This window comes from Ascaphus truei, chromosome 21, assembly GCF_040206685.1.
Source record: "Ascaphus truei isolate aAscTru1 chromosome 21, aAscTru1.hap1, whole genome shotgun sequence".
Classification (NCBI taxonomy): domain Eukaryota; kingdom Metazoa; phylum Chordata; class Amphibia; order Anura; family Ascaphidae; genus Ascaphus; species Ascaphus truei.
In genome coordinates, this window is record NC_134503.1 from 8783376 (window position 1) to 8796654 (window position 13279).

Here is a 13279-nt window from a genome sequence, read left to right on the forward strand (position 1 = left end):
ATGCCGGCACCACCCTTTTGTAGGTCGGTATCCGGCGAAGCAGGGGGTCCCAGAAGCTGAAATGAACGTGGCTCAGCTCCGGAGAAGTCTGCTTTAATCAGGTGTAAAACAATGAAAATAAAACGCTCGGATTGCTCCGTTAATGAAATCTGTTCCAGTCGAATCATTTCAAGTAACGGTTTTGCTGGGTAATAAGGAAACATCTGGTTTAGGATACTGCAGATAATATTTCGCATCATTTTTATTATAACAAAAAAAACCATCAGTTTACAAAGCAGTTAAACAAACAAAAAAATACATTGTTTTTTGCAAACTACAACTTTGCAGGTAAATACATTTATTACAGAACCGATTTTTTTTTCAAGACTACATAATCTACAGTTGTTTGTACAACATGGCATGAAGAATGACCCTGTCTGATGCTTATCGGATATTAGAGGTGTGAATATAGGAACTCCCAGACACTTCGGTTATTTAAAAAATAAAAATACATTTGCATTTTGTTCAGAACCCCTCCGGGAAGGGTAGGAAGCGGTTCACAATTTTCGTTTTTTTAAATTAAAGTCTTACCAACTAATTCATTCACACGAGCATCCATCTGCTCGGAAGGTCATATCCTGATGCGTGAAATAATCAGGACGTACGCGTAGATTTTTGAAACAAAATCCACTTTGTATATTTACACACGTAGAAAATATTCTGCCCCAGGCTTGTACCAGACATCACATGCTTGCGGTTCTCTAACTGAAGCGCTCTTTCCAACGCATGGGACTTGGAAGCTCACGGGAGCCAAGAACTGATGCCAAATCATTTAGACACCCAGGATAACCCCCCCCCAAAAATGTACAATTGTCAAAGAGCAAAGAGAAAAATAACAGGGTGACGGATATCCTATTACAACAGGGGTTCTCAACTCCAGTCCTCAAGATCCCCCCTAAGGTTCTCTGGATATCCCTGCTTCAGCACAGGTGGCTCAGTCAGTGGCTCCATTTTTGATTGAGCCGCCTGTGCTGAAGCAGGGATATCCTCACAACCTGATCTGTTGGAGGGGTTGGAGAACCCCTGCATTTACAAGTTCGGCGTCTTGCTCTGACGCACAAATCTCACTGTTACAAAAGTAGTATTTTCTGGTTAACTATTTACAAAGACAGGTCTGTAACATTCATATTGAAACGCCTTTTCAGCACCTCACCACATATCTCCTCCTCTGTGCGGAGGTTGGAAAGGATCCGGTGATCAGTTCTTCTTTTGGCAGCATAAGTGAGGCAGGATTTTCTTCTTCTTTTTTTTTTTAATGTGAAGTCCAAGTTTGAGTAAGCAATGAGTGTTTTAACAAAAGAGAAATACTTTCTAGTTCAAGAAACAAAAACTACTATAAATACTGAAGAATGACACAACGATTCATAGTGCTATAAAATGTGACGTTGGACTGGCCAAGAGGACATTATATAGAATATAATGCCCAAACTCGTTTTTACATTTCATGTACAGCACATTTCCATCTTGTTCGGGGGTGTATTCAATGTTTTTACACACGGTTTGTTACTGGGGTATTAGCAGGAGCAAAATCAATAAATAAATTGCCATTTTCAATATTCAGAAACTTTGTGATAAACTTTGATCATTAAAAAAATCGACCCTTTAAATCTTTTTTTTTCTTTTCTCTTAAGGCAATAACAAGGTCATATCCTAAAAAGAGCAGGTTTCAAATGTTCTAATACAAAATGGAAACAGAACGTATAAATAAAAAGGGCAGGGTTTTATGTCCAAGTAAAAGTACATAAATAAATACTAAGAAAAAAAAAATATCAAATGTTCAATTCTCTCATTTGTATAAAACAGTATAAAAAAATATCCTTCAGCCAACGCCACGGCCTTACGTTCGCTAAAGCAAATGTATCATTCGTTTTTGTCTCTAGCACGGGTCAGTCACTTGAAAGCTTCTGGAATGTGACCCATTTGTGATTGCATACTCGTAGGGGGGCTCGATATACCCTCTGACCAATCAGACATATTGGAATGAGGTGAAGAGCTGGACCACTGGTCGGGAGATTCTGGGGATGGGGTCAAGAAGGGGTGGTCTGGCACCTGAAGCTGGTGGCTGGGGGTATTGTCCATGGGGGAAGAATAACTGTGTTGAGATGGGGGAGTTAAAAACTGCGCGGTTGTCATAGACTGCGTGAGGGTGGTGGGTAGAGAAGCAGCCAGGATCTGGGTGTCCTGAGGCATAATAGTATGGATGCTGTTGCTGGTCATTTGTTGCATGTCCGACTGACCCAAATCATTGCTGCAGAATGGTTGGCCAATGTGACTGTTGGCGGTGGAGCTTGGATTGTGGTGCTGCTGCTGCTGCTGCATGCTTTGCTGTTGCAGCTGCAAATTCTGCTGTTGCTGCTGCATTTGTTGGATTTGCTGTGCCTGCATTAGATGAGGCTGGGTGGCAAGCCTTGTGTTAGGCATAGCCTGATAGGTCATCATCTGGGATAAAGTTGTTGTTGGCAAACCGTTATGCAGAGACGCCATCATGCCATGCTGAAGAGCTTGAGCTTGCTGATGGCTACCTTGCTGGACGTTACTTCTCATTGGGTTATATTGGTTTTGGACCATCCCATTCTGCAACCTGGTTAACCAATCACACTGCCCATTCATAGCTGCAGCTCCTCCTATTGTGAACTGCATAGATCCATTGTTCAATACAGCATTGGGACTAGATACAGAAAGATGAGTGAGACGGGGCGTCATGGAGTCAAACGCCATTCTGTTGGAGCCTCCCATGGTCATTTCTTGCTTTGCCGTCATGTTGAGATGGTTCATGCTTATGTGAGCATCTGGCATGCTTGTAAGATGGTTCAGAGGCATTGAAGGAGACTGTTGAAATGGGGAGGTCATCAACGGTGGGGATGCCACATCTGACATGTACCCATGAGGCGATTCCAGGGAGTCAACTGGGGACAACACGCCAGAGCTACCTGAATCCAGAAGCCCACCTTTCCCATCTTGAGACTTTTTCCTCCTCGTTTTGAGGTCTTTGGAATCTTTGCAACCAAGACCCTTCACACTCGGCTTGCGTGCTTTCTTCCCCTGTACGGAAGGCTTCATATTTCCCATGTAACCATTAGGGGAGCAGATAGGAGGCGATAAAGTCTGTCCTCCCATGGGACCGTTGTGCAGCTGTGGACTCCTCACCAGGTTGTAGTCATCCAGCAACCGGACAATGTCATGGTGCATGCGTTCTTGTGCAATGTCACGGGGAAGCCTATCCATGTGATCCGTGATGTCCCGATTTGCATAGTGATCCAGAAGGACTTTGGCTGTTTCAAAGCTGCCTTCTCTAGCTGCCAGGAACAGAGGCGTCTCCTCCTGCAAATGCATACAGTAACCAATGTTAATTTATTTATTTTTTTAAATACAGAAATTGACTGTAATCCTCTAAACACAAAATGATTAGATAATAATTGCTACTGGTCAAAAAATAAAGCATAAAAGTGCGTTTACTGCAAAACTACCAGGCAAGAACAGTCAAAATGGAAGGAAAATGGTAGCACGCCATGTTAAGTTTCCCGGGAGGACTGAAACGTTGGCAGGTACAGCCCATATGTAATATTTGTGAGATACATGAATGGTGACAATATATTAATATGCTGCATTGAAACTAATTGATCTGCATATTAAAGTAATAGATATCTGCATCCATGCACATATAAATACTGACGAGACTCCTGATCTCTTCAACTGTAGATGATGTGATAGTCAGAATGCAATATTAGGCGAAACCGTTGTTACCTTGTTATCCTGCATATCCTTGTTGGCCCCATTCTTCAGCAGCACCGCTGCAGCGTCAACATTATTCACCGCTGCTGCCCAGTGCAGGGCAGATTTACCTGGGGACACAAACACGACAGCATTAGGCCGCGATTATAGTGGCCACGTGCTCGAGACATCGCGCGCCGAGTACAAATGTGTGTTCCTCAATGAGGCCGTCCATAGTGCACGGAAGCGCTGCAGAGCGACAGCGCGAGCGATTTTTGAAAATACAAACGGATTTGTTTTTTTTTCCGCGCGACGGTCGCAATCACGTGAGCGGCTCAGCCAATGAGGGCGAACCAGCCTTGTGACGCGTCCGCCACGCCTCCCGATCGCCTCCAGCCCAGTGCATGTTTCGCACGTGCGCGTGTGGCATCACGGGCACGCCGCATTTGTAATTGTGGCCTTAAAATCATTCCAAGAATGGCGCACACTGCTCATATGATAATGGCGGGGGTGGTATTTTGTACCTAGCTCGTCCACTGCGTTCACGTCTGCATGACAGTTGATCAGTTCTTCCACCATGCCTTCCACTGCCAAGCGAGCTGCCAGGATCAGTGGGGTGGTGCCATCGTACATGCGGGCATCCAGATCGGTCGCTCTGTTCCTAATGAGAATCTGTCCCAATGGAAAGACGAAGACAGAAACATCAGAACAATGTCTAAAACAATGGCTGGGGATCATTAACCTGTGATGGGGGACACTGCATGGCAGGTACCACTATTTCTCACACCACGGCTTCATGACTATCAGCCAATGGATTCGTTTTAGTAACTTAACCCTTTGAGCTCATCACCATAAATGGACAAAACCAAACAAAAAGTCTGAACACAAGACTAGCATCTGCTGATTACAACCATATGGAAGGTAATATATTTTGATGATCTGCTGACAAATCTGCACTGGGTGCGGGATCGACTCTCCAGAACATGCAGCAAATCAAACAGATAACCGTACCTGGAATACACCTTGTGCGTCAGCTGCAACGGCGGCATGGAGGGGCGTTCGCCCCATGTTGTCCTGGACGTTGGAATCTGCGCTAGACTCCAGCAGGCGTTTGGCTGCATCGGCGCGGGCGTATCTCGCTGCCAAGTGCAGCGCCGTCTCTCCTGTCCGGTCGGTCTGGTTGTGAAGGTTGGCGCCTTGGACGATGAAGTCAGAGATCATGTTTGCGGAGGCATCCTCTTCCTCTTCGCTGTTTCCAGTCTCCAGTCCTCCGCCGCTGCAAGCTGCGATCATGAGTGGGGTGAAGCCGTCTGCCAGGGGGCAAAAAGGAAGGCGCAGTTAGCTCGTGATGCCATCTCAAAAGGAGTGCAAACCACATTCTGCAGTCGAAGGATAACCGAACCCCAAGAGAGAGGCCTATTTACCAGTCACAAGCCAAAACACTAATATAATGCGATAGAAAAGTCATCATTCTTTTGTTTCCTTTCTAAGAAGCCAACATGAACTCATGTTCTTTATTATTGGCATATAGACCGGTTTTAAATGTAGGGGTAACAAAAGAATGCCTAACAAGATCTTCCATCCCACTGTTCTAATGGTATCGAACTGCCACACATGATACCCCTGGAAACGGTATGGGCAGAGAAACTGTAGGGCCTGCAGACACGATTACACAATGGGACGTGACAAAGAAGGACTACCGCATACCGGGGCCGCGTACGTTGACGTCCATGCTGTCTACGTCGATCTCTCCCTGCGGTGGGGTGGGGGCCATGGATGGAATGCGGAGGTCGGCCGCGTCCAGGTGCTGCTGGGTCCACTGCCTGTGGTCCGTTTGATCATCAAGATCGGGCAGCATCACGTTATCTTCAAACTAGAGAGAGAGGGGAGAGGGTGGGGGGCACGTCAGGCTAGGGCAAATACGGCAAGGTGGCTTTAACCTCTTCAGTGCCGTAAGCACCAGTACTCATGGCCTTGAAGGCCCATTGCTCAGGCGACCAACAAACTAAAAACTTATACGTCGTTTCCTTACAAGTATCGCCCCGTTCTGGACCAACTTACTAAACCTCTACATCCCCGTATATTCCTACAATCCAACGTCACTAGCTTATTTTGTAAGAGCAGCAAAGTTGGAAATGACTCCGCGAGGTGACTTTTACATCCAAACAACAGGAATGATTTCTGCCTCTGTGTTGTAAAGTAATAGAATAATTAAAAATAAACATTTCTGGCTTACCCTAAACCTTTTGCTTTCCATGGTCTCCTCGTCTCCCCACTCATTTTGGTTGTCATCCATCAACGAGCAGTCGGTGGCATTTTTCAGGGGTCTTTAATGAAAGAAGACTGCATTAGATACACACTCTAACACTATACTGTTATTATCTACGGGCAAAGCATATCAACACATCGCTTCAAAAGGTGTACCATTTCCTTGTGAAATAAACTCAATCTACCAGACTTATTATTAGATAGAAGTATTTTATGAATCTATGAAATACAAAGCGGTTGTACTTAAACCTAAAAAACAGTAACTCTTCAATTTAGGATTCAAATAGAACCATGCACTGTGGTTAAAAAGGTTTTGCCGCTCATGGAATGACTCAATGCATATTCATTGTAAGAACATAGACTGCCACCCCCCTGTAACATGCAGAATAAGTGATCACTTACTTTAAGCCCACGGAATCCTCTCCGAGGGGCTCCCGTCGCTTCTTCTTGCTCGACTCTTTCACGTTGTAGCCCTCGGGCAACCAGAGCTGCCCCTGCTCTCGCCGCCGCTTCTTACTCACGATGACTCCCGCTAGAGCAAACAGCAGCACGACCACAACAATGATACCGCCCAGCATAGGGTAGAGCTGGGAGCCCTTGGTGGGATTCACCGTCTCGCCTGAAGAAGAGCAGAACACACTCAGTAACGCCGACATTAAGGCTGCATTTCAAACCAGCCACAGAATGGAAATGAAGAGAAATTAGTTAATATAAAAAACAAAATACGCCAGCGAGAGTAATCTTTAGGAGAAAAAAAAATCATTCCAAAAATAAGGTCATTTTACACTATTAATCAGAATTGCAAAATACCCTTAAATTCTCTCCTGCACAAGTCGGCAGTACCCAGAGACGGCTTTAGTTTACTCCTTTAAGGAAAAGGATTAATAAACTTCAAATCCTCGCGCTTTCATTGAGCTGCTAAGACAGAGGATTTAGGGGGATTTTGAAGATACAATTTCCAACACCTCGTGTAGGCTATTGATCAATTTCACTCTCTCCGTCTCTTTATTTATTTATTTTTGGCGTTAATGATTGGGATATAAATCCAGCGAAGGAAAAAGAAAGCCCTTTTTTTATTTACGTAGTCGAGTTAAATAAGAGAAAAAGATCAAGGTTATCAAACCCTCATAAAGGGACAGGACAACCGTAGAGGGAGAACTCACTGCTTGCCCATGGCAGGGAGATGCTACAGGAAAGCACTTACTTTTCACGGCTTCAATTTTGTACGGGATATCAAGGTTCCCAAGAGAGGCCAAGGCGCCAAGGAAAGCAGCCACGTCTGTGGCACTGTTGAAGCATTGCGAAGAAGACTGGAAACACTGCCGATTGTCTATTTCCAAGTGCACTATTGTCCTGTGTGATAAAGATGTAGATTCAATGTAAAACGACACGCTAAAAACGCTCAACGTAGATTTTTTTTTTTTAACACTGATAAGAAAGAACAAAATGATTAATAAATAAGCAAGATGCGTCTTCGCTACAGTGTACCATGTTCGGGTGAATTGGAATCCCGTCAAAGCTTGCAGACAAGATGCAAATGTATGGCATATGGTTGCTTGGGCATCAAATCTTCTATGGAAGAGCATATGCTGGAATGTTTCACTTACCCCCTCACTTCCATCTGGTCCAGCTCTCTGCGATGCCGTCCTGGTATTAAAGACTTTGTTACTCGGTTGAAGATGGCGGTGGGCCCCTCAGACCAATCTTCTGTTGACCTTTTGATGTGGTGCTTCTTCAGCTCCTCGTTGTTGCCGTAGTAAGGGAAGATCATGTATTCTCCTTTGCTGTCCTTCTTGAACACCACGTTGGTGTGGAGCACGCGGCTCAGCTCCCGCAGGAAGTTGACCGAGTTGTTCTTCAGCTTCTCCGGGGGCGTCAGGACGACCAGCACCAAGGTGCCCTCGGCCAGTTTCTCTGGCATGTTGTTGGCGCAGTCCAGACCGTCCCACTCACACTCTGCGTTGTTACAGCCTTGGTCACAGTGACCATCTTGAAAGTGGTCCTTGCAGTACTGGTCATACAGAGGACTAAATATACAAGGAATAAGACACAGATTAGTACTGGTCAGTTGTACCACACCTTCAACACTTCATTGTTGGACAAGCACCCACCCAAATACTCAAGTAAACCGTTGGTGGTTTGCTAAATACAAATCAATACGACCATCTGAAGTCTATTGTTGATGACGTCTCCCATGGTGCTCATGCCAATTAACAGATGACTTGGAAATTAGATATAAAAAAAAGAACTCTAACATTAAAAAGAAAAACTAGAACAGGTGCACAAGAAATGGTTTTGGAATGCAAGTGTACTTTGAAATCTCTCATAAGCCTGTTCAATCATTGACTTCCCAGTGGAAGCACTAGGTAATGTCTCGGATTCTGTTGAACAATGGAAGGTAAACACAATGTTGGCTGGGAATCAAAGGACCAATGCTGCAGCTATTCTATGGTGTTTGCGTATTTTTGTCAATCACAGATCCATCAATGCAGCCCTCAGATTAACCCGATCGGTGCCAAAAGCAATGCAGGCCGCACTGGCAGCTATGGGGTTAACTGATACATGTACCTTGTCTAGCTCCCACAAATGCATTTTTACAGCCACTAGGCAACATATATCAGAAAGTACTCAGCCACGTAACGCTGTCCTTACAATATTTTAAATGGTTGCTTCGCAATTGAAGATGTGTTCAACAGCCTTCTAATTTAGGCCTGAGTGACTCATTGCGATATATGGTATTTACCGCTTTTATCACATTACGGGCTTATTATTGAGGACCGAATGAAACATCAGTTGAGGGCCGACATTGTAAAGAAGTCCTGCAAATATAGATGTCCAGAATAAACGGAAAACTAGCGGAACAGCACCGCAATGAAGGTTTAAAAGTGTACAGACCCGTGTATGGACTGTACGCCAGACTGACGCTTTAACATCTGATGATTCGCTTTGCTTTAACCCTTTTACAGTGCGAGTGACAGGACTGCTGGCACTTTCGCGTCATGTGATCACTCCTGGAGGAATCACGTGACATAACCGGTGAGCAGATGCAGGAGATGGAAGTGGGGGGAGCGTCATCAGAGCCCCCGTCGTAACAAATATGTCAATAGCGCACTCTAGAGGTTAAACTTACTTGCACTGAACTTCCACCTTCTGGCAGTCGAACCCATCATATAGGCAGCCCGCATTGTTGCACTGGGAGTCACATTTGCCGTCGTTGAAGTACTTCCAGCACTGCAGTGACTGAGTGCAGTTTTTCCAGGGGTCGTTGAAGTTGAGGGAGCAGTCTCCTCCGTCCCAGTCGCAGGCGTGGTTGTTGCAGTTGGTGTTGCAGATCTTGTTGCCGGCCTGCTCCTCGCACTCCCGGATCTCGCAGCGCTCTTCGATCTTGGGCGGGATGATGTCCTGCCCCACCCCTCCGGGGAAGCCAAAATCCAAGATGTGGCAGAAGAGGCCGTTGAAGTTTCTGGGGCAAATGCACTGGAAGAAAGGTTCCTCGGGGACGAATTTGCAGGTCCCCCCGTTGTAACACGGGTTCGAATTGCAAGGGCTGCTGACGGGGTACTGGCACACCGGCCCAGTAAAGCCCTCCATACATACACATTTGGAACTCTTCTGCACGGATATGCAGGTGCCGCTATTCTGGCAACGCAGGTTCCCGCACGCGCGCGAGTCATATTCACAAGTGGCTCCATCAAAACCCTGCAAAGCACCAATTCAATCAGTAATTACCACTTCCAGGTTTATTCATTCTAGTAATCTATTTGAGACACAGAGACAGACACACACACACACTTTAGGACATTATCCTCATTCTCTCCCGTCTCGATTACTGTAACCTCCTGCTATCCGGCCTTCCTGCCTCTCACCTGTCTCCCCTACAATCTATCCTAAACGCTGCTGCCAGAATCACTACTCTTTCCTAAATCTGTCTCCGCGTCTCCCCTCCTGAAATCCCTCCCCTGGCTTCCGATCAAATCCCGCATCTCACACTCAATTCTCCTCCTCACTTTTAAAACTTTACATTCTTCTGCCTCCTTACATCTCAGCCCTAATTTCTCGCTATGCCCCATCCTGACTCTTGCGTTCTGCTCAAGGATGTCTTCTTTCTACCCCCTTTGTATCTAAAGCCCTCTCCTGCCTTAAACCTTTCTCACTGACTGCCCCACACCTCTGGAATGCCCTTCCCCTCAGTACCCGACAAGCACCCTCTCTATCCACCTTTAAGACCCACCTTAAGACACACTTGCTTAAAGAAGCATATGAATAGCACTGTGGATAATCCTGGACACAGGATACATAAAGCTTGGCCCCCTGCAGACGCACTTACTAGAATTCCCTCCTACTGTCTCTATATGTTCCCCTACCTACCAATTAGATTGTAAGCTCCTCTGAGCAGGGACTCCTCTGCCTTAATGTTACTTTTATGTCTGAAGCGCTTATTCCCATGACCTGTTATTTATATTATTTGTTATTTATATGATTACAACATGTATTACTACTGTGAAGCGCTATGTACATTTATGGCGCTATATAAATAAAGACATACAATACCAATACATTATTCAGTTTTGCATGCACTTTTCTGACTAATTGGACATCCCCATTCAGAGCAACAGGAGTTCCCAAAGTAGAGGCAACTGGTTGGGTGATATGTTACACATTTGTAACAGTAATAAGCTACTGCAAGAGTCTAGTAATTATCTGTTATCCTCCACCACTTATAAGCCATATGGATTTTTCCAGTGTAACCAGATAACAATTCTCATGTGAAGGAAACACATCTGGAAGTGGTTTTTATAGGCACTCAACGCAGACATCCACATGCAATCAATGCTGAAGAACTGAAATAAAATACACATATACTCACGGGAGGACACGTGCAGATAAAGCCCCGCTCGGTATTGCTGGCAACTGCACAAGTCCCACCGTTTTTGCATGGCTTCCCCTTGCAGCTGTCCACCACGGAGTCACAGCGCCTCCCTGGAAAATGAGGAGCAGCGTGAGCGCCCTGTGGTGCCGGCCATGTTAACCATGCAGCGCTGGGCGGGACGCGCCGAAGCCCGCCTTACCTGTGAAGCCCTGCCTGCATTCACACCGGTAATCGTTCACCAGTTGGATGCAGTTCTGGATCCCGCGGGCATCGCACGGGTTGGACAGGCACTCGTTCACATCGCCCTCGCAACGCTCGCCCACAAAGCCTGGCGGGCAGATGCAGTTGTAGCCACCCACCCGGTCTATGCATTTGCCGTTGTTAAAGCACTTGGGCTCAAAGGTGAGCGCGTCGTAGAACGGAGTGCAGTCGTCCACATTGATTTCACAGTGCACACCTGGAACATGAAGGTCAGCAATGTCAACGAGGTAAACCAATGCCCAAACGTGGTCACATCCCTGCCAGAACTGATCATTTTACCACTCTCCAAAGCAGAAGGTTTATTATGGGCTGGGGTAGAATTCACTCATACATCCGGACAACGGCTAGTAACAAGATTATAAACTAAAACAGTGTCTCCATCCAGTCATGTATGTACATCGTATACAGGGGTGTACCGTTTCAAATACATTGTACAATGTTAAAATATTGTTCACCCGGTCTTACCTTGAGTTCCTCTGGGACAGGAGCACTTGTAGGTGTTGATGAGATCAATGCAGGTTCCTCTGTTCTGGCATGGATGGGAGAGGCACTCATTGATCTCTTCTGAACAGTTAACCCCGTGATAGCCAGCTACACACTGAGGGTAACAGAGAAGACTTATCAGGTGATGCTTAGCCAATGGAAAGCAGCCTGAGAGTAAAATACACATCTACTTTCCCCCCCCTTCCTCCTATGCACATAAGCGTTTTTTCCCTAGTTAGTCTTAAATTCCACATCACAAACGTTATGCTGTTTGATTTATGTTAAATTGTTCTGGTTATTATCCGTAACGGTTTCTAGCAGTTTCACAGCTGCCTTTATAGCACACTTTGACTTGCCACTGTGGCAAAAGGCTCCCTTGAATCATCAACAGCAGATCTACCTGACAAGAGTAGCCTCCCAGATAATCCGTGCACGTGGCTCCATTCTGACAAGGGTTTGGCGAACATTCGTCCACTTGTTCTTCACAGTAGCTGCCGGTATAACCCGCCTGGCAGCTGCAGGAGTGAGTGTTACCAGTGTCCCTACAGATCCCAGAGTTCCTGCACAGGTGCGCTGTGTCCACACCTGCAAAACACAGCATGAAAGAGGTCAGCAAGTTTAGGAGATCGTCTAATAATCACTAACATGACATACAAACACGAATATTAACATAGACGCAGATAACATATTGCTTTGTTATTTCTACATGTATGCAACGGTACAGTGTAAATAGTAGAACAGTACAACAGGATTGTGTAGGTAAGCCCCCTTTGTTGCCAATTCGGTGTATAGCGAAGGCTATAAACGAAGGCTCTTGGAAGAGGTGGAAGTTACCTTGCTGTTTAGCCGCGACCTCACAGGAGACGCTGGGAACGTCGCAGTACAAGCCCGTCCAGCCGCTGTTGCACTCGCAGCGGTACAAGTTGTTGGTCTGCCAGCACTTTCCGCCGTTCTTACACGGAGAGGAATCGCACCAGCGCACCAGGTTCTGGGGAAACAATTCAACACGAGACGTTTACTCTCTTTTATTCCAGAGACATGACCACCCAATATAGAAGACTGACGAGCACCATTAATGGGCGCGGATTAACCAGTAAGGCCTCTTCATAGATGTTGTAAATGACATTCGTCGACCTTGAAGTCCCTTCCTTACATATGACCACCGGGACACTGAGGTTACTGTGCTGCATGTACCTGGCAGTTCAGTCCGGTGTATCCCTGGGGACAGGCACACTTGTACGTCCCGAAGCTGTCCTGGCATGTGCCGCCGTTTAGACACGGCTTGGAGTCACATTCGTTGATGTCATGCTGGCAGTAGCTTCCGGTGAAGCCTGGTGGACACAGGCAAGTGAAGGTGTTGATCCCATCCACGCAGGTCCCGCCATTTAAACAAGAGCTGGAAAGATGGAACCACATTTGAGTATTTAAAATGAAGCAAATTACCCATGATACAAGGGGAAATAGCACTATGCTCCATGAACCATGTCCAGTTAACCAGCGTAAATAGTTAACCGTGCTCTTGTGAACACGGTCCACTGGATAGGAAAGGGGGGAAAGGGTTGGCATAACCAAGGTGCCCTTCTGTGCCGAAGTAACCAGAAGATTGTAATGCACCAACGAGGCATTAGGAGGGACTGCAGGTGATCT

The 13279-nt window shown here is 46.0% G+C and overlaps 1 protein-coding gene across 2 annotated transcripts in view; it reads right to left on the reverse strand.

Annotated features, from left to right (window-relative positions):
- Nucleotides 1-223: 223 nt before the first annotated feature.
- Nucleotides 224-13279, reverse strand: part of NOTCH1 (notch receptor 1) — a 60890-nt gene continuing 47834 nt past the window's right edge. For both annotated transcript variants that reach the window (XM_075578901.1, XM_075578902.1), the window contains 16 exons: nt 12827-13028; nt 12467-12620; nt 12033-12217; nt 11615-11747; nt 11088-11345; nt 10886-10998; nt 9149-9717; nt 7626-8045; nt 7223-7371; nt 6421-6637; nt 5987-6077; nt 5458-5623; nt 4762-5060; nt 4275-4422; nt 3784-3881; nt 224-3360 (listed from right to left, as the gene is read on the reverse strand). In XM_075578901.1, the coding sequence (XP_075435016.1) occupies nt 1930-3360; nt 3784-3881; nt 4275-4422; nt 4762-5060; nt 5458-5623; nt 5987-6077; nt 6421-6637; nt 7223-7371; nt 7626-8045; nt 9149-9717; nt 10886-10998; nt 11088-11345; nt 11615-11747; nt 12033-12217; nt 12467-12620; nt 12827-13028 (4633 nt within the window). In that variant the 3' untranslated portion in view covers nt 224-1929. The remainder of the gene's footprint in view (nt 3361-3783; nt 3882-4274; nt 4423-4761; nt 5061-5457; nt 5624-5986; nt 6078-6420; nt 6638-7222; nt 7372-7625; nt 8046-9148; nt 9718-10885; nt 10999-11087; nt 11346-11614; nt 11748-12032; nt 12218-12466; nt 12621-12826; nt 13029-13279) is intronic.